General features: G+C 44.1%; 1 protein-coding gene across 11 annotated transcripts in view; it reads right to left on the reverse strand.

Annotated features, from left to right (window-relative positions):
- PTPRT (protein tyrosine phosphatase receptor type T) overlaps positions 1 to 26,146 on the reverse strand; it is a 432,610-nt gene extending 406,464 nt beyond the window's left edge. For 6 of the 11 annotated variants that reach the window (XM_086852377.1, XM_086852371.1, XM_086852375.1 and 3 more), the window contains exon 1: positions 25,769 to 25,947. In XM_086852377.1, coding sequence (XP_086708503.1) covers positions 25,769 to 25,838 — 70 coding nt within the window. In that variant the 5' untranslated portion in view covers positions 25,839 to 25,947. Of the gene's footprint in view, positions 1 to 25,768 lie in introns of all 11 variants that reach the window. The other 5 variants (XM_086852367.1, XM_086852368.1, XM_086852372.1 and 2 more) reach the window with 3 other exon arrangements.
- Between the last annotated feature and the right edge of the window lie 494 nt (positions 26,147 to 26,640).

The following is a 26,640-nucleotide window of genomic DNA, read 5'->3' on the forward strand; positions in this document are numbered from 1 at the left end:
GAATAGCTGATATTCCCAATCTCATCTCAAATCTGTGGTAAACTCCATGGCATCTCTTTTATTTCCAAATGAATTTGCCTTATTAAAAAGTAATGAGCTATTAATTAACTTTGCACTCATACAAAGCTGTTTAATTCTCAATCCAATTAACAGCAATCTGCTGAAGGATTCTAATGATTATTTTAAATTTGCTAAGAGAAACATCTCTGAGCCTTTCATAATAAGATATTTATAGAATGGCTTGGGCTGGATCATGCTCGCATTTTAATTCGATAACATTTTTATAATACACCAGCATCTCTCTACAACATTATCTCTGACAACACATCATTCAGATGCACAGAAAGCCTGAGTAACTAAAGCTGCTTATTTAGAAGTTGTTCTGGCAGGATTATTTCGTTTTAGGCTTTCCCAATCCCAACAAAGGCACTCCTCGAGTTTCTGCTCGGAGGAGTCGCCCGGGGCTTTCACATGGGTGTTTGCATTGCAAAGACCACGGTTACAGACTGGTCCCCACCTCAGGAAACCATCCCTGTCTGCACAAAGCCTCAGCAGCCCCACGTGGGGCTTGGCCTGCTCTCTTCTGGGAGGTTACACAACCATAATGTTATAAATCTGTATTGTGATATTGGCTTTCGCAAGTATTAGGATGAATATTAGATGTTAAATACTTTTTGGCTATGTATGTACTTTTTTTCTTGCTAACAAGTTTTAAGCTTAAAGGCATCTCCTAGGTACAAAGCAAGGAAACCCCAGAGGGCAAAGACAGTGGGGCCCAAGCTGTTATCAGCAGAAGATAAGATCAGCTGCCCTCAAAGGAAGGATGAGGGGCCTGGACTGTTATCAACACTGACCATTTGCAGAAGAAAGGAAACCAGACTCAAAATAATGTTGGTCAGCAAGAAGAATGATGACCAGCAGAAATAATGCTGACCAGCAGAAATAATGCTGACCAGCAGAAAAAAACAAAACCCATACAGAGCATGTTCTAAGAAGGCAGAACCAGGGAGGGGACACTTTGAATATGCATGAAACCCTCACAGCAGGAGGGGATAAAAAGAGTGTTCCTGAGATACCAGGTGTGTTCCTGGCAACCCGCCAGGGCACCCGGCCGTTTTAACCCTTTGCTTTATTTCCTTTGTCTCCTAATTGTCTTTTTGTTTATATTAAACTTTTTATCATTTATTAAGTGAATCTTGTTTTTAACAATAACAACAGTAGTGGCACCGTGTGACCTTGGAGTCCCACCTGGCTGGACAAGAAAAGCTCGGTGTCCAGGTGATTTCAGTACCTGAAGGGTTTCCCTCCCAACACACACACAGAACCAACAGCTGGATAGCACAAACACCTGCAGTCACTCACCTTGCAGCATTTCTGACAGACAACACAGAATCTGGCAACATCTGCCCTTTCAAGGACTGTTATTCCCTCCACCACTGCAGCAAAGGCTGTGGTGTACACAGCCTTTGTACAGCCAGAAAGCTGCAGCTTTACACTCTCACTAATATCATAAATTTTCCCTAAGGCAAGGAGGAGCACACTCAGCTCAGCTGAGGAGCACTTAGGAAGACAACCCCCACTTTTAAAAACCACAAATGAAAGAAACTTTAATATTATTAAAGACCACAACTTCACGTATGGTCATTAATAATTAATTGCCACTGCCGACCTGAAATGAGAGCTGCCAGAAAAACTGCAATATGAAATTCTGAGCAATTCCACATCACACAGGCCTCAGATTCCTTATTTCAATCAGCTGTTCAGAGCAGGAAATTTATAAAGGCAGTTCATAACTCACCTCTGCACATACCCATAGCACACACAAACCCTGCCTAGCTCAGCTTCACACAAATCCAAACCTGAAGTAACGTAACTTATCACACCTTGGAACTGAAATGCTCTCCTACAAACAGAGCAACAGGAAAAGGCAGTGCTAGAAGTAGGTGTGGAAGGGGCACTGAAAAAACTGGTGTAAAACACAAAGGGCTGGGTTTTTTTAACAGTAAAATTCCTTTAATGGTAAGTTTTGTTCTATGATAACTTTTTCTCATCCAGGTGAGGAATTTCTGCTGCTCCCCTCAGGCCCATTATTTGGGCTGAACCTTTTTCTGCAACCTTGTTGGATTTCCCTACTTCTTACACTCCTAATATGGGACAAACGTGCAACATCTGTCCCTAAAAAAACAGATACCCACTCAGGGAACTGAGCCTAGGAAAGGTCACAGCCCTTCAGCCATAAACAGAAGTCTAAGAACAAAATTAACTTAAAAATTCTGCTGCATCAATGAGTCCCATTTAAAGTCAGCACTTCTTGGCATATCTACATTGGCAAGATGCAGGATCCTTCAGGAGAGAAGAATAAATTTCCCTTGATTTTAGATATTAAGGAATTCCCAAAACAGCTGCCTGCATTTGCCAGTGAGAGATTTGGATTTTCCACAATAAGAAACGCTGATTTTTACATTGTGGGATCCTCCAGACACTTCTAATTCAGTCAAGGCATCATGCAGGACAACTGCACAACGTGGAGCAAGGACTGTTCATCTTCCTGATTGATGAACATCCTCTGTGGGTGCAGTTTTCCATTCCTCAGAGGCAGTTTGTTCATTTACATGCTCCACAGCCTCCTGCTTCAGAGAAGACACACGTTTGCTGATTTCCTCTCTGCCTTTGACTGAGGCTGAGGGCATTGTACATTATTTTATTATCTAGTACATGCACACACAAGGTGCTTTAACTGCTGCATCCATACTCTTATTTTACAAATCAATGCTGTGCCTCTCTCTGAATTAGAAGAGCTATCTGAAGCTATTGATCTGTTCATATTTCTTTTTCTATTGATCATGTCATCTACAGCCCCATCAAGTTTCCTTTGGCACAGAGTACATTCATATTGTGCAATTTTCTGTGCTCACTGCAGTGACATCTGCCACTAACCTGCCCCAAAGTAGTAAAAGTTAAACTTCCTGACTGTTTTGCACGTTACCCTCTGGACACACACATTCTCTCACACACAAATCATTTTTACTGTGACATCTGCCTGTTCAGATTGGGCACACCTTGTTGCCCAGTCTCACAGGATGGCCAGTGAACTCCCCCCCAAACAGAGCAGCCCAAAAGAGGAGCTGGTTTGCAAAATCCAGGAGCCAAATGACAACATATGAAAATGCTTTATGCTTTTATGAAGTACAGAGGGCTTCAAGAACAGTTTACACATTTTGCTTAACCTTCATTTGGAAGTAACTCCTGTTGAACTCCTCAGCTACTTTCAGGGAGTCAGAGAACAAAACCACAAATCTAGCTCCCCTGCTGGCTTCTTCCAATAAAACAGAATTGCTTCTACAAATTATTTTTCTCAAACCTTTTATGTGGAAGAATAGAAACAACACAGCAGTAAATAAGAAGGTCTTTGGTGTATTAAGAAATCAACACTTGCCACCTGACATTTGTGCCCTTACACACCCCTTGTACCAGAGAGGAAAAACTGTGCCCTGTGATGAAGTCTGACTCAAACACCAGTTCTCAGACCCCAAGCATTGAAAATTAATTATTATTTAGCAGCAAATACACTTTAAATGCATTCTTTCTGCCTGGATGGAATTGAGCTATGAGTAGGGTTCCTACACAGGGATCCACAGCTCCGGCAGCACAGCAGGGCGAGGTTAAAGCTGATGTTCTGCAGCTTCACAGAGTGAACAAGTGTGTCCTTGTGTCACACAGACCAAAAGGTCCCACAGCTCAGGCACAGACCAGTCTGCAGAGAACATCTGCAAACAGCCAGGCTGTTCCTAAATAACATCAATACTACCCCAGGCAGGAGCTCCAGAGGAACTGAAAGAGGGAGAAATGGGGAGTTCCCCAAAAGAGAGCATCAGGGGGAGCACCATGCACAGGGAAAAGGGAGCCTTGAATAACCCATTTGATAAATATTACCCAATTTGCAGAGAATTCACATATTGAAGCTCACTCCTGCTGAAGTAGGCTGATCTTAAGAGCTGATCCTCCTTAGCATTGAGATCAGGGTCTAAACACAGCCGTAAATTGTTAGGAAATGATCTCTGAGAAGCAGCACAATGTAGATCCAAGGGGTTTAGGCTAGAAAGTCTGACAGAGGAGCCTCACCCCCCCTCCCACTTTTAAACCACAGAAATTTCTACATTACACAATCTCAAATGATTGATTTATATGAACTTACTTCAATTATATAAGCACTAGGGAAGACAGTACAATGAATACCAACAGCTAACTGGTGGTGCAGCACAGAAGATAATTTCACTAAATTCGGGACAGAATCAAATCAGGATATCATAACTTTCATATTTAACATTTTTATCCATCCCAATAAAAGGTTTCCTAATTGATGGTGTCATACTGTACTAAACAGCATATGCCAGGAGGAACAGCTGCTAATGCTGCCCACAACAATTTGGAGCAAGGACAGAAACAAAAAACAACACATCCAACAGAAAAAACTAAATGCAAATAGGTAGAATATTACTATTTATATCCTTTTCTTTTTTCTTTTTTATTCCTGAGAGAATCAATACAAAGCAGAACTTTCTTTTTAAAAAGAGACAAATTTTGTTTGGTTGAGCACAGAAAGTTCATGGAAGTGCAGGATCATTACAAATTAAACAATCACTGAAGCATGAAATACAGCATGGCTGGAATCAGGTAAACAAAGCAGTAAGACAGGAAAAATCTGTCACAGCCCAGGCACCTTGCACCTGGAACTTTGTGAGAACTTGGGGTTTTTTCAGTGCAAAACGCTGTCAGTCATAAAATGAGCAATCTGTTCTCCTCTGAACAAAGACAAACCCAAGGTCCAATTCGTGCAGCTTCAGCTTTTCCACAGTGGAAGATAATTCAAACCCAGCCCAGCAGCAGCTTGAATTCATATGCCTGAAACCCGAGGATGCCATCTGCAGCCCTGCATTTACATTTAACATTAAATTGTGCTCCTGGCAAACTTGAGGCTCAGCCTGCAGAGCCTCAGCCTCGTACTCCAGCAGCTCTCCCAACATCCACGTGTTAACTCCCAAACCAAAGGGACATCTGCTCTTGAACACACAAAGGAAAACCTGTCCTGGGCACTGTGAAAAACGAGGTTCACATATTTTTTATAGAATTAAAAAGTTTAATGAAGTATACAGATAAGGCCGTGTGTCTCTGCATTCAGCCAAGAGAGCACACCTTACTGACAAAGGATTGACCCTTAAAAACAGAACCTTAGTGCATATTCATAAATTCTCATACATGATTCAAACATTCTTCTTAAGTTTTGGATGTTTCTTTGTTTAGTTTTCTCTTGCCCCCTTCCCAATAGATCAATCTTCTTGGCTCCACCTGGTTTCACATTCCCTGATACCAGAAATGCAATAAATTCCTCCCCCAGAGCTCTGGTCACTGCTGTCCTCATCTGGATAAGATAATCTAAGAACAGAGGGGGATCTCTAACCATCTTTTTCAGTCTTTGGGTTATACAAACAAAAGTAGTTTTTGTTTTAATACTATGCCACAGCTCGACATATATGTATATTATACCACTATTTCTAAGTTTCATCAATAACAGAAATAGAAGTAACTATATTAATATAACAAAGTTTTCTAACCTTTTACATATACCATTCATTTTAATATTTGCAAAAAGCCAACAATATAATGTGGATCTATAACAGCACTAAAGCTGTGTGGCTCCCTACAAACACCCACTGCCATCACTTCAGCTTTCCCTGTGCTCTCCTGCAGGACAGGGCATGCACCTGGAAAAATAGAAATTCTACTTCTGTTTGAAGTCATGCAGTCACAGAGTTTCTCTTTTCCAGAGTTTTGGAGTCAATTTGATGCTGCTTGCTGCAGGTGATACGGACCAAAGTCAAAGTCAGTGTTATTTTGGAGTATTCATTGCTGGGGAATGCAGAGGGAACACTGGGAAGTGTCCACACAAATACCACTAAAACCACTCCAGCCTCAAAAATCATCTCTACCAACATCCATTGCTATATCTATTGACTGCTTATAAAATAATTATTTTGCATTTATTTGAAAGTCTCAGATATCTCATGCATAACTGGCATGCAGAACAGCTTATTACAAATCTCACAAACAAGGACAACTACAAAGTCACTTTGTACAACTTTCAAAGTTGAGCAGCTCTAAAATGGACACAGAAATCCCATTATTCAGCACTGAGACACTTTCCCAGTGCAATTACACAGCTCACACACTGCATGGGTATTTCTGTGTCAATATGGATCAGTCCATGCAACGTGTAACTGATTTTCCATAGTCAACTTTAAGTGTAATCAAACAATTTAAGGCCTCAATGGGTATTTTAACAGATGGAAAGAAAACCAAATGAGTAAAGGCATTTTGATATCTCCTACCACTTAGAGCTTGGAAGCTTTCAGCACACATATGTTTAATCAGAGAGAGCTGATTGGGATCACGGGTGAGTGATTATTTATTGACATGTGCACACAGGGATGCAAACAGAACGGGATAATTGGTTCCTTGCCAGGGTAACTGGCAGTCATTATTGACCATTTTTTATTTTTGGACATCAGCCCAAATACGATACTGCATGTGCCAAAGCTTTACATTTGGCAGAAATGGAAATGCAGGAATAACTTCCTACATGTGATTAATCCTCCTAATTCAGGGCCAAGCTACTCCCCAAACCTCACAGTTAGTCAGGGCCTCCATCTGCACATGTTACAGAACAGCTACACACATACACACATTATTTTCAGCAATCCAAGCAGAAAAACAAGTTGGCATTTAAGAAAAACAAACCGGCAGCACTCAGATGCTTTTAGACCCCTGGTATGAAGAAGTAATCACCACCTTTCTCTCAGAGCCCAATATTGAAAGGAGGGAAGAGCAAATGTTTGCTTTCCTGAGAAGGGCAATATTCCAACAGATGAGAAGCACCAAATATTGACGGAGCACAAGGATCAGCAATCAGAGAGGAGCAAGGTCCCTGTCCCTGCTGGGCTTGGGCTGAGCCCTTCCCCTCCTCCAGGGGAACCTCTGCCAGATGTGGGAAATAATCCTGCCAGAGGCCTGCAAACAGAGGTGCCACACTCACAGGAGGAAAAATGGCTTAAAAACCCTCAGAGTCATCTGGTCCAACAAAGCTGGAAGGAGGAGACAGCCGTGGGTCAGCTCCAAGGAGTGAGCAGGAACTTTTCCACGTGTGGGCTTTGAAGCAGATCCTTGAGCACAGCTGCTCAGTTGGTAATGCACAAACCTTCATGTAAATTCAAAGGAGGCTTTAATGTCTCCTCTACACAGCTGAAGTCACAGGCAAAATTCTGCTGCTTATATTTTATCTGTGAGCAGCATCAGTGAAAGTCAGATACATCAGAAACCCAGGTTTTTTCTTTTCAAATCTGAAAATTCATCTCCTCCCCAAGACTTTTCTTAAGCATCTTTCTTGTTACACTGGAAATTAACATACCTGAAAAGACTTTGGCCCATATATGCAAATTATAATCTTTCCACAAACTTTTTTTTTTTTTTTTAAACACTGTAATTTACCTTTAATTATTAACAGCAGAGAAATTCAAACAAAATCACATTTACTCATGGGATTGGTAATCAGCTTTCCAGTTTCATTGGAATAGAGCTGTCTTCAAGACCCCCCTGAAACCTCTGTCCTCCTTCTGCATAAGAATATATGCACAAGTGGATATAAATACATCTTGAACCTTTAGGACTGCAAAGACATCAGAATCTGCAATATTTGGAGTCAAATACAAAAGTGCAGAGTAGTCTGTTTGAATTACAAGCAGCTACATTATTTTGAGTTTTAAACCTGAAAAAATGAGGGGAGGGGGAGGATAAAATCAACCCCAAAACCCCAAATTTGTTCGTATAATTTCTTTTTTTGAAGTAAAGTATTTGCCACATGGCTCTGTGGGAACAAGGGGGTTATTCTCAGCTTTGCTAAGAATCACCAGCTTGTGTGGAGAGATTTTGTGCAGATTGGCATCCTTCAACTCATAGAAAAACCCCAAGAGAATCATCTGACTCAACCTTTGATTTGGGGTAAATTCACAACTTTGCACTTTTCCCCCAGTACAAAATACACAGGGCAGGGATGGGAAGCACAGGGAGCAGGGAAACCTGACAAAACATCCTGCCAAAATTCACCTGGCTCCCAAAGCCAGCAGAGGTTTCACTACAGCACTTCTTTTACAACCCAATTCAGAAATGCTTCTACACCCATCGGGAGTTCTGACAATTTTCAGCCTGTGCTTATCCTCAGCACAGATGTGGAAAGAAGTTTGGAGGAAAGTGCCAGGGGGAGAGGAAAAAAGCAGTCAGCTCTACATGCAAGGCTTTATCTGGATGAGAAAACAGTGCTAAAAGAAAGCAATTTAGCAGCTGACACTAAACTTCCTTACTTTAATACCTCCAAGTTAAAAATCAATAGATTTTAATTGTTCATTCCAAAGTAATGTTTTGTTCTGAACTGAAGCAGATTTTCTGTGCTAAAGATTGTTCCTCAACAAGTGTTGGGGTATTGATTCCTATTTCACTCACCAGTAAAATACTCCATTTCAATTCCTACATCATGTAATAAAAAACTTGAAAGTTTCCCCAAAAAAAGTAAGTAATGCTGCAAGAATAAGGTGAAAACTGCCACATTTTCTTCCTGCCTTGCTAACACTGCTGCAAAAGAGGTAAATAAGTTATTTTTACCCCCATTTGCACAGCTACAGACCTGGCTGAGGCTGACCCTGTCTCCTTGGGAGCCTCCAACACCCACCAAAGGCTCCCTGCAGCCAGAGGAGCCTGCACAGCCTCAGCAATCAGCTCAGACAGGAAGGTCTCATCCTAAACCATCCTTTCTGTCTGTTAAAAAAGTTTAGGAGATCCTTCAGACTCAGGCAAGATGAGAGCTACACCAAGCGTGCTGCTGGGCTCGTGGACATGAACAAGCCCAGATGAATTCCCATGTCTTTCCTCGCCAGAACAGGGGGAGTTCAGAGCACAGCAGCTCTCTCTTACCCTGTGTTTAATGTGTTTAATGCACACATTTAAAATACTCTCCAACCTGCTCCCAGGAATACTTGCAGTGCTTGCAGTTCACACACTACTGCAGGCAGGCAGGGGGATATCTCAAAAATCATTCCATTTAACAAGAGTGCTCCAGGCAGACAGACAGCAGCACTGAAATGGGAGCTGGAGGTGTCAGTGGAGCCACAGGAGCAAACCCAGACAAAGCAGGATGGTTTGGGCACACAGCCCTTACAGCACATCAGGAATCTGCCTCCACTGAGAGCTCTCTCCACTGCAGCTCCATCAATGAAAAACAAAAATCCTCTTTCTCCTACAAAGATTGCTCTGCTATATTAAGATGTGATCAAATGCAAAAATAAGTTTCATAGAGAGTGCTGGCAGAAAAGGGATTTTTGGAGGTGTCAAATATGCAGCACTACACTTGGTAGCACCACTCCCTATAAATGTGTTCAGTGAGTTAAACCACAAACAGCCCCAGCCTACCCAACACACCACAGGAGACAAAACTGACTTGGTTTTTTTATAATTCACAAATTTAAAACACACTTCAAGCTTGTTTCTAAGCTAGGTTCAGTCCTAGTGTCCAAGCCACAGAGAGGATACCTCCACACTTTAATGAGGCCAAGTACTAGAAGCATTTTCAGCTCTCCAAAAGAACCAAATAAATTGCTCAAGAAGCCTTTTTAAAAAAACAACTCAGCTTCTGGTAAAAAAAAAAAAGTTCTAGACAAGTCAGTGTGCCACAAAAAAATAAATCTCTCCCCTCTTATATTGTCTCAAAAAAGAATTAGTATGTTTTCCCTTAAATGAAAATATAACAGCTACTGACACTCTGATTATTATCTTTCTGTACTGAGTGGACAGCACTGAGACAGTAAATCAGGATGAGCATAATACACCAATTTATTCAGCAAAGCCAAATATTTGAGGAAGCACACGCTGAAATTTAATCAAGCAAGAATCACCTGGGAAAACCTTCCCTGCACATCAGCTACCTCCAAATAAATCCTAAAATATACATATATGTGTAAAATACACACAGAGAAAAACATGGCAGTACAAACAGGTTTTGTATGAGGGTTGATCTGTGCAGAGAGGATTAAAACAGACACACAGACACAAGTATTACATGACAGACATGGATGGCCTGGTGCAAATCCAGCAAAAGGCAATGGTAACGAAGGGATTGGAGCACCTGACCCACAGGGAGAGCTGGGAAAGCCTCAGGAGGGGTCATGTGGATTATCCATGTGCATGAGAAGGAATAAAGGAGATTGCCCAGAGCAGCTGGGGCTGCCCTTGGATCTCTGGAAGTGTCCAAGGCCAGGCTGGACAGAGCTTGGAACAGCTTGGGATGGTGGAAGGTGTCCCTGCCATGGAGGGGGCTCTTTCAGGTCCCTTCCAACCCAAACCATTCCATGATTCTATGATCTCTCCCTCCAAAAAAGAACTGGCTCCACTCAGTGCTCATGAGGTTTTTGGAAGGTGAACAAGAAGTAGCTCCACTGATTTTATTGAACACATGTTCCTGGATGACAGCCAAGATCTAAACAAACCTTCTTGAGAAGTTATCATTTGATACTACTGAGAAATAGGAGCCAGCCTGAAAACACACACCCCCACGTCAGCTTTCATCAGGAGATCTTCAAATAGCTCAGCAGTGTCCATCAAGCACCCCAAACTCCTGGGAGATGGGAAAGAAACCAGGATGCTCCTTACAATAGACTTGAGTGAGACATGGAAAAATGCACTTGCTCAAGGCTCTCAGGCAAGCTGGGGACAGAGTTTGGAGCAGGGAACCTGATCCTCCAAATCCCTGATGGAAACACAGAGCCAGAGATCCACCTGCTCCCTGATGGAGCATCCCACAGTGCAGGAGTCCCTGTGAGTGTGGAGAGTGCTGTGAACACCTCTCACAAACACAGTGATTTCAGTGCAACATTCAATGGGCTGCTTTGTCCCCAAGGAAAGCTCAAGTTAGCTAAAAAAGATAAGATTTCATTCTCACCTGTGGGATTACCAAATACAAGCGTGGTGAGTCAGAGTACTTTGATTTTCCTGGTAAACCAGGAGCAGACAGAGAGCTGCAATATCCTTAAGTCTGAAAGAATTAATTAACAGAGGAGTATCATCAGGGGCTGGGGGAGGGGAGCCTTGATTCATGCTCATCTTTAAATACATTTTCTTTAAATCATTTCCTTGTGCAATTACTCATATATTACAGCTAATGTTCTTGTACTCGATTTGCCTTGCTGTAAAACAGCAACATAAACATTTTCCTCCTCCCTAATATCTTTGGAATCAAAGTTATCATCCGATGAGAGGTATCCAGGGGGACAGTATTCAATACAACAAATAATTTTTCATTGGTATTTACTTCCTCTTTAAAATATTAAAGGGCAAGGAAGGGAATAGAAAGAGCCAAGGTCAATTAATACATAAATATTTAGCTTGGAGATGCAATTCCTTCCATTACTTTGCACTATTTTATTACTGTATCCTGAGGACATGTACTGCCAGTAAAATGCAGTTTAAGCTTCCAGGCTTTTATTTTGTACTGAGTTCCCATAAAAGAAAAATTCCAAGTTCCATCTATTTCTGAACAATTAACTAAGTCCCCGCCCTGTCTTCCTGCAAGAATTAAATGCCAGCAGAATCCCTCTCCATGACAAACAGAAAACTGCAAATTTGCAAAAACCAAACTTCTTAATCCCACCATGCTTCTCCCAGATTTTTGCAACTTGCCACAAGCTTCTCCCCAACACAGAATCATGGAATTTTTCAGGCTGGAAAACACCTGTAAAACCATGGAGTCAGGCTGTTAACCCAGCACTGACCAAGCCACCTCTATACCACCACGTCCTCAAGTGCCACATCCACACCTTTTCATTTTCCCTAGGGATGGTGGCTCCACCACTGCCCTGGGCAGCTGTGCCAGACCTGGACAAGCCTTGCAGTGGAGAAACTTTCCCTGATCTCAATCTAAACCTGGCCTGGCCCAGCCTGAGGCCATTCCCTCTCCTCCTGTGGCTGTTCCCTGGCAGCAGAGCCCGACCCCCCCGGCTGTCCCCTCCTGGCAGGGATTGTGCAGAGCCAGAAGGGCCCCCTGAGCCTCCTTTGCTCCAGGCTGAGCCCCTTTCCAGCTCCCTCAGCCCCTCCTGGGGCTCCAGACCCTTCCCCAGCTCTGTTCCCATCTCTGGACATTCCAGCCCCTCGGTGCCTTTCTCATGAGGGGCCCAGAAGTGGGCACAGGATCTGAGCTGGGGTCTCAGCGCAGGGGGACAGTCACTCCCTGTTCCTGATGGACTCCAGAGATTTCAGCATCCTTGTTGAGCATTCTCTACAGAATTCTCCAGCAGCCTCTGGCAGGCCTGAGGTGAAGCACTCGTGGTGGGATGAGCCCAGGGAGAAAAGCAAAGCACAGGAAGATCCCCTTTAGCAGGGCTTCCCTCCTGGTACCAACAGCTTGGCATGAGCCTCCATCCTCCTGCCTTCCCTCCATCAAACACGTGCAGGAAAGCCAAAATCAAGACCAAACACCAAGAAAAATCTGCTAAAACATTTTTAATCACCGCCATTTTTTACCTTTTTACTTCTCTTAACAGAGTTGTCACAGTGAAAAATCTAGAGGTTTCCTAAATAACCCTAAATCACCCTGAGAGCCTCAGAACAGGAACTGATCTGCAGATTTACTGGGCATATACCACGAGCACACAGGCAAACACCTGCTGCTGTGCCACTGGAAATTCCTAGAATATCATTTAACATGGATGGGCATTGCAGGAGCACAGCAGGAATGAACAGCCACTAAATGCCCTGCAAAAGCAGAGAGCAGAGTAAGGAAAATGGATTGGAAGCCTAGGGGCATAAAGAAAAAGGAAAGTTTGGGAAAAACTCATTATAATTTGTTCTCTTTAACTCTGTGGTAATAACAACACTGAGAACAATAGCAAAAAAAATAGGATTGAAGCTAATTTTCAGAAGACATTAATTCCCACAAGTTGACTGATAAATAACAGTGTTTTCTCTCCTCCTTTTCTTCTTTAATGGGATTCAAATGATTCCATTTAATTGCAACAGCACTGGTTTCCCCACCCTGCTTTTTCTACTCCAGTCAAGGCTGGCGAAGCACAGGGTGACCTTAATTGTGTACATGATGCTGATTTTGATTCAAACAAGAAGTTTGAGTGCACCACGTAGCAAATATAAGTTTAAACAAAACCATAAAGGCTCAAATCCCAATTCATTTCAGCCCAAATTCCTCCTTGCAAGTCTAAAGCACAATAAAATTCCTGGCAGCCCTTCATGGTCACTTCACTGCTCTGTGGATGTGTACTACCAATAAAATACAGGTCAAGTTTCCAGGCTCCTATTTTGTCCTGAATTCCCATAAAAGAAAAATTTCCAGTGTCATCTAGCTCTGAACAATTAACTTAATTAATTAAGTGACCATCCTGACACAGACAGAGCCTGAGAAGTGACAGCTTCACCTTCCTGCATGAGTTAGGTGCCAGCAGAATCGAAACCTATGACAGCAAAAAGCAAATAAATCTATTAATTCCAGCACATTTCCCTTAAATTTTTGTGGCTTGTCATGAACTTCTTTCTCAACATAGAACCATACAATTGTTTAGACTGGAAAAGCACTTTACCTAAATCCCCAAACCTCTGCTCATAGCCCTGCTCTATCAGTTCTGGGGTGATATAAAAAAGGATGAGGATGTTGCAGAGTTACAGAGCAGCAAAGCCCCCCCTGTAAATTCCTGCAGCCAAAAAGAGAAGCCCACAAATTCCTGAGCACTCAGATGATGGGTTTCCCCACCACAAAGAAAAGAATAATATTAACATCAATAAATAATTAAGCTTTCTCAAGGGTGTTAGTGCACTAGTAGAAGGTTATCCACAAAACCCTGTGCCAATCCTCTTGCAAGTTTGACTGAAAAAAAAATCACCTGATCACACACTTCTGCCATGGGACCTTTAGCTGTTTATGCAAAAGATGGATGGCCCTGACTGGAGGGGCAGCTACTCAATATTTTGGTTTATTTTTACTGTTAGCTCCGTGGACCCATGCATTATTTACTGCACACTATGCAAACTGAGCTCCACAGAGAGAATTATTAATTTCCTCTCAGCTTTCTCCACAGCTATACAATTTCTGGGCCTTCACCAGATGCCTTCAGACACACCAGCCCAGCTCAGAGCTCTGGGCTCAGCCCTGGCCTTTCAGGTGCCCAAAGGTTAAGGATTAACCCACGTCCCCACCACCTTCCCCACTGGCAGCTCAGGGATTTTCAGGGGTTCTGCAGCCCCCCCTCACACATCAAACACAGCAGCAGGGATTGCAGGTGTGCTGAGACACCTAAATCCCTTTCTGGGGCATCACCTCAGCCCCCAGGGTGAGAGCTGATGCTCCCCTGCCACAGCTCTCCATCAACTCACCCACTCAGGAATTCTGGTACAGAAATAAAGCAGCACATGCTTAACACTCCTCCTCTCCCTGACTGGAACATTATGTGCTGTTTTAGCACCTACAAATCATATATTGCACTCCTAATTGGGTTTTGTTGTTTTGTTTGGGCTGGTTTTCTGTTTGCTTGGGGGTTTTGGAGATTTTTTTGTGGGGTTGTTTTTTTGTTTGTGGTGTGCTCTGTTGGTTGGGTTTTTAATCCCACACTCACTATTTCCCCCAGGTTAGATAAGGTCTGAATGCACATTTGGGGGTGAGGGGGATCTGGAGGAGCACATGACACAATCTTGCCTTCACCATGATGCTGTTGATATTTAACAGATAATCAGATTAATTAAAAAGCAGCAGAGAAGCATTAGTATGTGTTATGCTAAATACAGCATCATTACTTTTTTTTTTCTCACTATACCTCCTTTTTCCTCTTTAACAGCATTATAATGAAGTCAGAAATTTAGAGGGGGAAAAAAGCCTCCAGTGGGTTGTTCAAGTTTTATGTCCTGTCTAAATTAAAGTGACTCAGACAAGAGGGTTTCCACCATTTCTTCTGGGACACAATTCCACAGCCCCATGGATCTGCAGTAAGATTTCTACTTTAACAAAGTAACTGTTTCCTTGTTTTTATCCCATTCTTTTCCTTTCACTGTACATTAAGTATTTCTCCCTTATTCCCCTTCCTTCCCTCTGAGATACTCTCCCCTTCACAGCTCCACTCTCAGTTAGAGATCAAGAAATTAAATGGATTTAGATACTGTAAATCTTTGTTCAAAAGAGGAGAAATTGCTGTCACTTGTGTGTACTCTCAATATGTTAATTTGTCACTCCTGGAAATAAGAGGATGTTCAGGAGGAATATTCCAGGCAGAAAAAACATCCTGACATATACTTTTTAAAATACAAATACAGCAGGTGGCATATTCTGCCCTTAGTGCACTTGCTGCTTTTCAAACCCACGTTCAGTTTGATGCAAATATTCCATCAATTGCCAGTCAGTCCTCTCAAAAATCACAGCATTAATCACCCCCAGATTTCTCTCCTCCACTCAAAAATCACTATGTATACACCTTCACTCTGGATTTACACTGCAATACTACTCAGGAGTTCTGTTAAATTTCTGCTTGAGATTCTCAACTCTGACATTTATTTTTTTAAGAACTGAAAACTGGAAAATTTACCATCACTGAGCAAAAACTTATAAAGGAACTACTTCAAATTTTATCAGCTTTAATGGAAATTGCATCTGAAGTCTGAATCTGATGAGGGATCCTTCTGCCACCTCCTGCATGAGGAGGAGCTCTCTGGATAATCCAAACATTCTTGTTTATTCTCTCCAGTAATTCTAGGATGAATTACACTTGGCAAGCAGGATGATACAAATCTGGGGTTTGTGCACTGTTAATGCTGCTGTTGTTTCATGCTTTAAATACCTGCAAGTCACCCTGAAGTCAGTGACCACTGGGAATTACACCAAAGGACACAAGGAAATTCAGTATTTCTTTCACTGAAACGCTCATTTATTGAGCATTCTGTTAGCAGGAGCAGCTCATTAGTATGGAAGAAAAACCTCTTAAAAAATCCAAACAACCAGAAAAAAAAGGAAAACACCATGAAAAAAAACCACAGCAAAACCCAGGAGTGATTCAATATAGACAACTGCCAAGTGACCTCCAGAAACCACCAAGTAACATCCCAAAACATTATTTCCCAGCCATTATCAGAAATATTTTTGTATTTTTACAAGAAAATCAAAGTGCAAGGGTAAAGCAGAGGTCCAGTGCAGCTGTACTCTGTATGTTAATTTTTTTTACAATAAATATGCACAGAAATCTCAATAAATACATTATAGACCATGGAAAGCTTTGCCACATGGAAAAGCTTTATAATAAAAGATGCAAAGTTGAGTGTTTACTTTGAAAGGGTTATTTTTGCTTGGTAAGTTCATTTAAGGACAATTAATTATACTTTCTTATTTTTGCAGGCTCTGGCCTTGGCAGTCTCCAGGGTTATCCCTGTGCCAACAGAGACACTGTGTTTATTTCCAAGCTTTCCACTTCTCTGATCATTCCTACCACGTGCTGATAGCTGTTAGTACATACACCATCTCCCATGCTTTAATCATAAAAATATTTACTGTTTGCGTAGGAAACCCTATCACCAACAAAAAATTTATTCAGGAAGCTGGGGAAATGTTTTGACCAACATTTGCATAGTAAAAATCCCTTTTAAAACAAGAATTCTTTTTTAATCCTATTATTTTTTACTAGATCACATGGATTGATTCTCCCTGATTCAGGCTGTTTGAACCTCAAGAGCTGTGGGGAAGTGCCTGGTTTATAAAGAGCAGGTTTATAAAGAGCAACTCTTTTTCAACAAGAACAAAGCAAAAATGATTCAGATCGTATTTGGGGAGAGCTTCAAGCGGGTCTGGATTTAATTTACAGAAATGAATAAATTCCCCCCCCCCCAAAACGAAGCGGTGGGCGCAGTGCAGCATCCCCAGCGAGCACTGAAGGCAGGCAGGCAGTGCCATGAGATCAGGGGATGCTGGCAGGCAGCCCTGGCTCTCTTCACCTGCCCTGCCAGGCAGGAGAGCAGCAGAGCCTGGGGAAGCTTCCAGGGAGGGAATGAGTCAGTGCTGGCACAGCAGGCAGACCCCAGGAGCTGCGAGCCACCCATCTCAAAGTCAAATCCAGCATGAGAGCAATGATGGGTTTGTCTTTACAAACAAACTGGGGGGCTGCTGGCAGATGAAACCAGCACTGAGAGATAAAAGAAGCAATGGGATGGATTCCACTGATTGATGAATGGAAAAAAGATATTTGTCTTTATAAACAAACTGTAGGTTTGCAGGTAAATGAGATTGGATATTGAAAGATGAAAGAGACACTGAGGAAACACCATAAATTCCATCAGAATTGAAAATTAAAAGGGAGGGTTATACATTAGAGGGGAATCTTGGGTATCAGGTGTTCCAGGAAGCCTGTACCTCTCAAATACCTCAGCCAATGGGGAAAGAAAGGGACATGATGCTGGGAAATTGGGATAAAAAGGAGTCTGTGACCTCCACAAAATCAAGAGACCCCAGAGGAATGCCCCATGGCCTCTCCTGTTATTTGAAAAAAGTAAAAGGACTCCTCTGTCTCCTTCTTGACATAAACCTCTGGTGTTTGTGGATTAATTTTCCTGACAACCAGGTGACTGTGCCCTGTGCAGCCAGAGCCAACAACACAACACAACAATTCTGTCTGCACAGTGAAAGGCTCCAAGCCAGTCCTTTGAGGGGAAGGAGCAGAGATGAGTGACTGGTTTTGGGTGGGTGACAGCTCCTGGATGTTTAATTAGGATTGGCTGCTGCACAAATTGAGGCACATCTGGGCTGCCTGGCACAGGCTCTGAGCCAGGCCCAGGGATGCACCGAGGTACCCAGAACATCCTGATCAGCCACTCTGATACGGGCAGCAGTGTTCTGCAGAGTGTAAACAGAACAGGCTTTTCCTTTCACATGCTTATTCCTTTCCATTACTGAAACAAACAGGGTGCAACTGTCGTGTGAACACATGAGCAGAGCTATGAAATACCAGCTGAGCTGGAGGAGCAACAGGGAGAACTGCTGCTGGCATGGTTAAGGCTCTTAAAATATTAGCAACTGGCAAATATAACAGATAAATATATGCTTTTCTAGCAAACCCAGAAAGGGCTGCTGGTAAATTCAAAATATTCACATGGGTTTGGTTTGTGAAGGGAGATGCTCAATCACTGCGAAATTAAAGACAAGAAGTAAGTGTTGTATCCCATGTTTCAGCCTAAGGAGAAAAATTTGCAGCCATGAGCTATCTCACAAAGACTCTGGTGGACATTTAGCTTAAAGAAAGGGAGTTTGTATAAGTGCCAGCCACCCTCCCAGCCTGAGAGCATCCAGCAGCCCACTTCAGAGCTTCATTTTATGTCTGCTTCCTCACTGCCTGTTTGGCAAAATCCCCTTTCCTATTTCTCTTCATACCTGCTCTCTTCCTACTGCTGTAAATTTACCATATTCTCCTTCCCATCACTCTCTCTATCACAAATCCCCTCCCAAACACCAGGATCCTGTCAGCTGCCACCCTTCCTGCTTGACTGAGGCGCTGCTCATGTTTCTGCTGCTGTTCCTGTTTCTCCCTTAAACAACTGCAAAGAAAACATTCTTCAGGGTATAAAAAAACAGTAATTTGTGCCTCTAAAGCATTTAAGCAGTTGGCTCTTCAAGTGTTCCAAAGTTAACCACACCACAAAGCCATCCCTTCAGGTTTAATAAACAATTAAGAGGGAAAAGGGAGTTTCTATTAAAGAGGCTCATTAGGAGAGAAGAGTTGGTACCATTGCAAAACCAGCAATTGCCTCTCGAGTCCGGAGTGAGAAGGTAACAATGAGAAAGTCAGGAGCACTTCTGCTCAGCCACTCCACAAATACACCCCAGCTAAAGGCCAGAGAAAGCACAGAGCAGACTTTCTAGAGAGATACACCTCTTTAAACAGGTGGATGTGAATGGCAAACACCAGAAATGGCTCATTATTGTTCACCTTGGTGCTTTTCTAAGGAACAACTTAGTGAAACTTCTTGGTACCAGCCCAAAGCAGAGGTGTGGAGTTAGATGGACACAGCCTCTTGGATCAGCAGGTTGGGGTTATTTAAATTTACCTCTCAGCCACAAACCTCCACAGAAACATCAACACCATGAAATATTTCCCTGAGAAATGCCTGGCTGTGGTAGAAACACACTGCACTTTACACTTCCAGCAACAACTGTTCCCATTAGAGCACTGAATTCCCACCTCGAAATGCAGAATGAGATTTGGGCTGCCCACACCTAAGTGGGTACATGTTGACAGCAAATCCCTTTTCTGGAGAAACAAACCATCAAGCTCAGCAGCTTCCCATCTCGCTGACAGAAACACTCTTCTGCTTATCCAGCAAATGCTGCAGCACTTCCAGTAAACATTTTTAAAGGAAGAAAGGCCCATTACAGAGCAGTCAGATTGCTTTAATTCCCTTCTTCCTCCCCTGATTTGTGCCCTACTTCTACTAGCTGGTCACAATCACACACGTTTTTCACTCCTACAAATCATCATAATCTTCTCAAATAAACAAAACCACGTGGCACCATCCCCTACTCCACACTTTGCCATTAAAAAAGCCATCCTGAAAGCCCACTTCACAGAGTTGCTGTATTTGCCTCTTTAGGGTTTCTTTTCTCCCCTCTGCTATTGAGAGCTGACCTTTGGGTCAGTACTAAGGGAAGGAAGATTCACACTTGTTCAGATTAAGGTAGCAGCAACAAATTCAGCAGTGCTGAAGTCAAAGCACAATATTCCAATAATATCCCCAGCAGAGCATGAAGCCCTACTTCTGCTCACACAGGTAATGATACTGCCTTCAAATTCAAAGAGGGAAGGATTGATCCTCAACATAAAAATGGGTAAACTCTGCCTGAAGTGGCAATACTCTTGATTTTGTTGTTCTTTACAGCATTGCAGAGGACAAGAGCGGAGCAGCCCTCCTTCACTCTACAGCTGAATTCACAGCCAGGAGCAGCTTCCCAGTGATTCAACACAGTCACTACCGGGAACGAAGCTGAGATTGACAAGGATGGATGTGGAAAAAAAAGTGATAAACTCTGTTTCCTCTGTAAAGCCAGATCTGAAGCCGTTTCAGCTACAAAAACATGAGATATGGGACACTTTGAGCACTTCCAGCACCACGGGAACAGCATGGCTGAACAAAGAGCTTTGCGCAACCGGAGGTTGCTCAGGCTGCAGCACTGATCTGTGCCCACACAACATCATCAGCTGTCAAACCCCACAGCCTTCCTGAGAGATTAACTCAAAAATATCAAGGAACAAGAGCCAGGTCCCATCCTCCCAAAATTCATAAGCAGCTCAATCATTCTTCAGCTACACGAGCTGCACCACTTCAAGCGGCAGCAGAATTCACCAAGTCCGTTTGAATTCCCAAGGCTGCAGTCCCAGGGGGATCCAGCTGGAGAAAAGAAATCAAACAACTGGCCTTGGATTGATTTACAAACACTACTCAAAAGAAAACAAGAAAACCAGAAGAGACCAAGCACTAAGTAGGTTCTTTCTTCCTGGGGTTTCTTGTCCTGTTTTACCAGGACACCCCAGAATTACATCATCTTTAACTGGGGCATTAAACAACACCTTAACAGCCTTCTTTCTCCAGAGCTCCTTGTTTTCCTTAGCTGAAATTTCTTTCTTATCAGCATTTTCCTCTGGAACATGCAATGTCCTGTCATCCAGTTTACAAAGTATTGGATACCTCTGAACTGCAGTGATAGATGGGATGTATTTATTTGGTATTAAAAAACAAGCAGGACTGATTAAATGATGCATGGTCCAGTTAAGACACAGTAATTGTCTCCTTTACCATGAAGATGTATGATCTTTAGGGCTCACAATAACGAACCTGTTTTTGTTATGTGATGGAAAGTGCACAGAAAGGACCAGGCTGTGAGAAGCCCTCACTGATGCCATCATCACCCACCACCTTTGTGTGCCTGCTCCTCCTCTCTGGCTTTGCCTGGAATGGCACTCAGGAGTAAGAGACAGCACCAGGCCAGGAAGGTGGTGAGGTAAGAGGTAGATAAGGATGTCTCAATAAAAAAGCAGAGACCATCTAAATGAAGGTACAACCCAAGCAATAACATCCAGCACAAACAGGGAAGAGCACCAGCCAAAGAAAGAAAAATAAGAGAACTGGGAACTGTGAGTGGTATAAAAAAAAAGTGACTCCAGGCCAAATACATTGGCTTAAATGAGCCAAGTAATGCTGCTCCATAAAACGTTCCAGAAATACCATAAGAGCCATATACCATCTTCTTATCAAGAGTATGAACACAGAGCCAAGGAATATCAACCCACGAGCCCTTCCTCAGGGGAGTGGAGCCCTCTGCCACCGAGGCAATGGGAGGCACAGAAGGTTTCCTGCATCACAGGTGGAGACCTGGGCTACGACTTGTTCACAGCAGCAGGTGACCCCTGCACGCTGCTGCTATTTCAAATACGTGTAATTCTTATCTATGAATGTTCCTACAAGCGTATTTTGGAAGCTCAGCTACATATTTAATCTGTGCATTACACGACACCAAGGAAACAGACTGCAGCAGTTTCCATAAAAAATGAAGGAATGTCTCTCTAGAAAGACAGAGGGCTTTATATAGCAATGCACACACACATCCTGCTGCTCGTCACCCAAACACCATAAGAGTTTGTGGGGATGTCAACCAGGCTGCAGGATTGCTGTGGTAACACAGAATTATCTCTCTCATCAGTGAGCAAACCCATGTACACAATCCCATTTTGGTAGGTGGATTTCAGACAACATCTGCTATTTTTATTTTTTCTTTTTTTAGCTAGGGACACGTTAAATCTGTCTCAGATTAGCCCATTGCCAAAATATTTAAGTTCCTCTGCACACCTCTCCATTGTACATTCAGCACTTTCCATTCAAGCAAAGAACAATACCTGCCAATACATTCCTGCACCTCACTTATAAAATCACAATGAAAATTAACACAGGCATAAAACAACTATTGTGATAAATAATGAGCTTTAAAAAACCCACACCACACACACACAGAGAATCAGACACTGATCCTTCTGTGCTGAATGTTATTCAAGAGGATTGTCAGAGCAATGCTGAACAGATCAATTTATTTCCCTTTCTTCTCTCCACTTAACTGGATTTCATATACAAAAGTAATTGTTCCTATAAGAAACAACCCTTGTCCATGGCTTTCGAGGTTCAAAGCCTCAGACCTACATCTTTACTACTATTCGGGTTTCCATGGCAACAGATGATGGTGCCTTCTGAAAAAAAAAATATATACTTTAATATTCTACAGTAAGTGCCCCAAATCATTCCCATAATCTTAATGAAAACTAGAGCACGTGGGCCTGCACGCAGAGCATAACAGACTTTAAAAGTACAATTAAACAAGAGAAGCAGAGCTCAGGGACTCGCGGGAGGGGGATGGTTAAAAAGGGCTCTGCATTTGTAAGAGAGAAGGATTATCCCTCAGAGATTCACAAACGCCTTTATACACACTGTGACCTTTCGTTGCCGCTGTCAAAAGAGGCAGTTTCACAACATCACCTTCTTAGGATTAATTGTTTATGTATTAGAAAACAAATCGAGCCAGCCGGGGATAAAAATAAAGTGGAATTGTGGCGCTAACAGCTCCCCAGAGGGAGAGAAAAGTGATTATTGAGTTAAATGGCTGCATTGTTAACAACTGCCACACAGAGCAGCTCGCTCAGAAGGACCCGTTTTTCACCGCCAATTTACTGACAGCAAACCCTGAGCAAATGAACTCCTACTAAATTAAAGCTTCCCCCAAAAAATTTCCTTGCGGTTTGCTCCTTTTTCATCTCCTCTCCTCCCTGGACCATCCCCGAGTAAATGAACTCTCAGCTGCCGTAACTTGGCGATGTGGCAGCAGCCACACACCCCAGCCTTCGAACTCTGCCAGCCAAAAAGGACCAGGATAGGGGCAAAAATTAAATCAAGCACCGCCATCAGAAGATAAACAAGTGTTAAATAATCTGGTGTTCAAGTCAACAACCCCCATGCAAACCCTCTGTCCTACTTTCCCCCCCCCAGGATGCTTTCTCACAGCTGCAAATTACTTTAATCTCTTTATTTATCCCCCTGTTGTGCTAAAAATCCTCACCAAAGAGACAACAGTAAAGTGTGCGGCAGCTGCAGGAATACCCCACATGTTTTGGTGGGAGAAAAACCCCACAGGGACTTTCAGGAGAACTTCCCTGGAAGTGATGCTCCTTCGGTTCCAAAATCCTGCAAGAACTGGGGACCACTATCATTACCTGGTGCTGCCTCTGTGCCTTGCCTTTGTGGAAAAGTAAGGCATTTAAATCAGCAGCTGACCCTAGGGCTGCCAAAAAAGTTTAGAACCTCGAAAAGCATATGTTGAGTTACAAATAAATACAGAGACTGCAGGGAAGGAGAAGTAATTGCTGGGGAGAAGAGTTATAAATAGAGCTATAGAGAAATTACATAAAGAAATGAGAGTTAGCCAGCTCCCTCAGGATGAAACGAGGTATTCCAGGGAGAAGCCATGAGCATTCTGCTGTCTCTTTGTAGTATTCCTAATTTTACGTTGGGGATAACACAAAGCAGCAGCAGCAGCTGCGCAAATCCGGTAGGAACCGACTACATTTCGTCTCGACTTGTGCCTTTCTTATTTCCTACTCCAGCTATCACTTAAAATTTAAAAAAAAACCCCTAGCCAACAACTTGCATAGTATTTTTCGGGATGTTTAACAAAAGGCTGCTATATAAACGCAGTAGGTTTTGAAAAATTTATCAGAGACGGGAGGTATTTGCATGCTAAAAGTTGTGGAGAGAGCACCACCTGATGGAAGATGCAGAAAGACACCGGTGGCATCGACTGGAGCCACCCCAAACTTCACCGAATTTCCAGGGACAAAGTGCACCTGCAAAACTTTGCTTTTTACCATTTGGAAAAAAAAAAAAAAAAAAAATCAGCTATAGGGACACAGTCCAAACCGATGCACTCCACAGCGGATATTTATATTAAGAGTAGAAAACTTTCTGCTAATTTCAGTGCTACAAACAGCTCATGAAAGTTATTAAAATCAGTGCCTTTTACTTTGGATTGGTAGGATGTACACTCAAATAGGAGGGAGAAGGAAAAAAAAACCTCATAGTTACTATTTCCACTGAACTGATAATTAAAATATTTCATTGCTTTCCTAAAAAATAATTAAGATACGTTACATTTTCATGTATTTAGCTCATATTACATTATATCCCTCAAATACAAAGTGCCTTCTGCCCCCTTAAAACTTTGCTATTTTCACAGAACACTCTTCTTTCCAAGCATCTGGCTAAATGATTCATCAAAAGCCCAGGATCTAATCTCAATTGATGTGACAAGTGTCAAGAGCACGAAAACAGTTGGGAGGCAGAGAAAAAATGGGGGGGGGAAATAAATAGCTCCACATATTGCTTACCCAAGGAAGCAGTTATTTAACTAGGTTAGATTGTCTCTAATAAATCCGTGCTTTGTGCAGTTGCCTAGCAATGTAAACAAGATGCCGGTGGTGTCAAAGCGAGCTGGGTTGGTGACAGCAGCTCCTCCGGAGAGGCTCTGTCCGGGCAGCCCGGGGGAAGGTGTGCGCGGTGCTCAGCATCTCCAACACGCTGCTGCTGCTGCTTTAAAACGGCCAGACAGAGGCATTCGAGCTGCCTCAAAAACCTCCTTGTGCTGCTGATCAACTCCAGTTAGTTTCGTGGCCCCGGCGTGCCCGAGTCACAAGCAGTGAGATACATCCCCATGTTAAGCGACAAAACACAGGGAAATTTCACTCGTCTCATACAGGTAGTTTTAAAATACCTTTTTTCCCCTAAGTTGAAGCTGTAACTGCTTGTTTTTTTAGCATGAGCACAAACTGCAGTGGGAAAATTAATGTATTGCAAGAACGAGGAGAAAATTAATGTATTACAAGATACAAGACCCATGTAGCTTTGGATTACCGACATAATAGCGCGAGAGGGGAAAGCCAGCTCTATAAGCACCTGTCATCTTCAAGTAATTCAAACTATGCCTTAAGGAACTCGTAGGAGTGGGAAAATAGCCGGCTACTATTACTGTACACATGCCAGGGAGCAAAGTGCTCCTTCACACCAGCGATGGAGAAAGCGACAATCGGGAAGGAGCCGGCCCGAGTGGCCCCGAGAAAGTTCCTGGAGCTGTGGCGTGCGAGGGGTGGAACAGCTGCCACTAAACTTCCCCAGAGCCCTTTCCCTGGCCGGGGGGAAAGGCAGCGGCTCCCCCCGGGAGCACAGCCCGCAGGAGCCAACTCTGCCTCGGGCTCGCAAACGCTCCTCACCACCAAAGAACGCCTCACGTCTCGCGAATCCGGAATAAAGGCGATGCCGTCGCCACACGCAACTTTGGCAGGAGCGAGCCCCCCGGCCCCGGCTCTGCCCCCGCTCCCCGCGGAGCCCCGCTCGGCCGGGCAGAGCCCCCGGCATCCCCGGAGCCTCGGGAACCGGCGGGGCCCGGGCTGCTCGCTGCCGCTGGCCAGAGGAGCGCCCATCCCCTGGCGCTCCCCGCATGGCAGCGGCAGCGCCCCGCGGGGCCGGGGGCACGGACGGGGGAAAGAAGAGTTCGGGCTGCCGGGAGAGCCGCCCGCGGATGGAGGAGCGGGGCACCGGCCGGCCGAGCATCACTCACCTGGGAAAACCTGTCCGTCCGCCCCGAGCAAGAGCTGCAGGAAAAAGACGATCGCGGCGACGCCGGTCATCCTTTCCCGGAGTTCAGCTGCCCTCCCCGCTGCCGCGGAGCCGCTGCCTCCCCGCCGGTATCCCCCGCATGGGTGGCTGTGCGCAGCCGGAGCCGCGGTGCCGCTCGGCCGGGGAGCGCAGCGGGGCGGGCGGGAGGTGCCCCCCGAGCCCAGCCGGCCCCGCTGCCCCCTCCCCCGGGGAGGGCAGGTTTCGGGGTGCTCGGTGCCTATTGAAGGGCGGCTGAGCGCACGCACGGCGCCCCGCGGCTGGAGCGCAGCATCGCTCGGCGCAGGCAGGTTCGCTGCTCCTGCCCTGCTTCCAGCGGGGATGGCGAGGCAGCGCAGGGGCTGGCGTTAAACGGAGGGCTGGGATTGGGGGTGGGATTGGGGCCGGGAGCGGCGCGGGGATGGGATGGGATGGGATGGAGGGAGCGACCCTCTGCTGGAGCCAAGGAGGAGGAGGAGGAAGGCCCCCGAGCCCTGCCGCTTGATGGGGCGGTGCTACGAGCAGCTCACGGGCACCTACAGCCGCAAATAGTAATTGCCATCCTTATTCACTTTACTTTCGGGAGTTCACTGCTGAGCACCGAGCGGCACCCGGGCGCTCCCAGGGCTTAGGCACGGGCAGGGAGACAATTCCGGGCGCAATTCTGAGGATTGCTGCCCACAGGTAACTTCTGCACCCAAAATGCATGGCTGCCCTAAGGGCTGGGGGGGAGCCCAAGGCCCTGACTAGGGATCAGATCGGTCTGGATCGGTCACCTGAGCTGGAATCAGCGCAGGAAAAGGAAAGCAATGTCCACCCGGACTGGGCACCTGTGGG

This window comes from Cyanistes caeruleus, chromosome 16 (genome assembly GCF_971803275.1).
Source record: "Cyanistes caeruleus chromosome 16, bCyaCae1.hap1.1, whole genome shotgun sequence".
In the NCBI taxonomy this organism is placed as follows: domain Eukaryota; kingdom Metazoa; phylum Chordata; class Aves; order Passeriformes; family Paridae; genus Cyanistes; species Cyanistes caeruleus.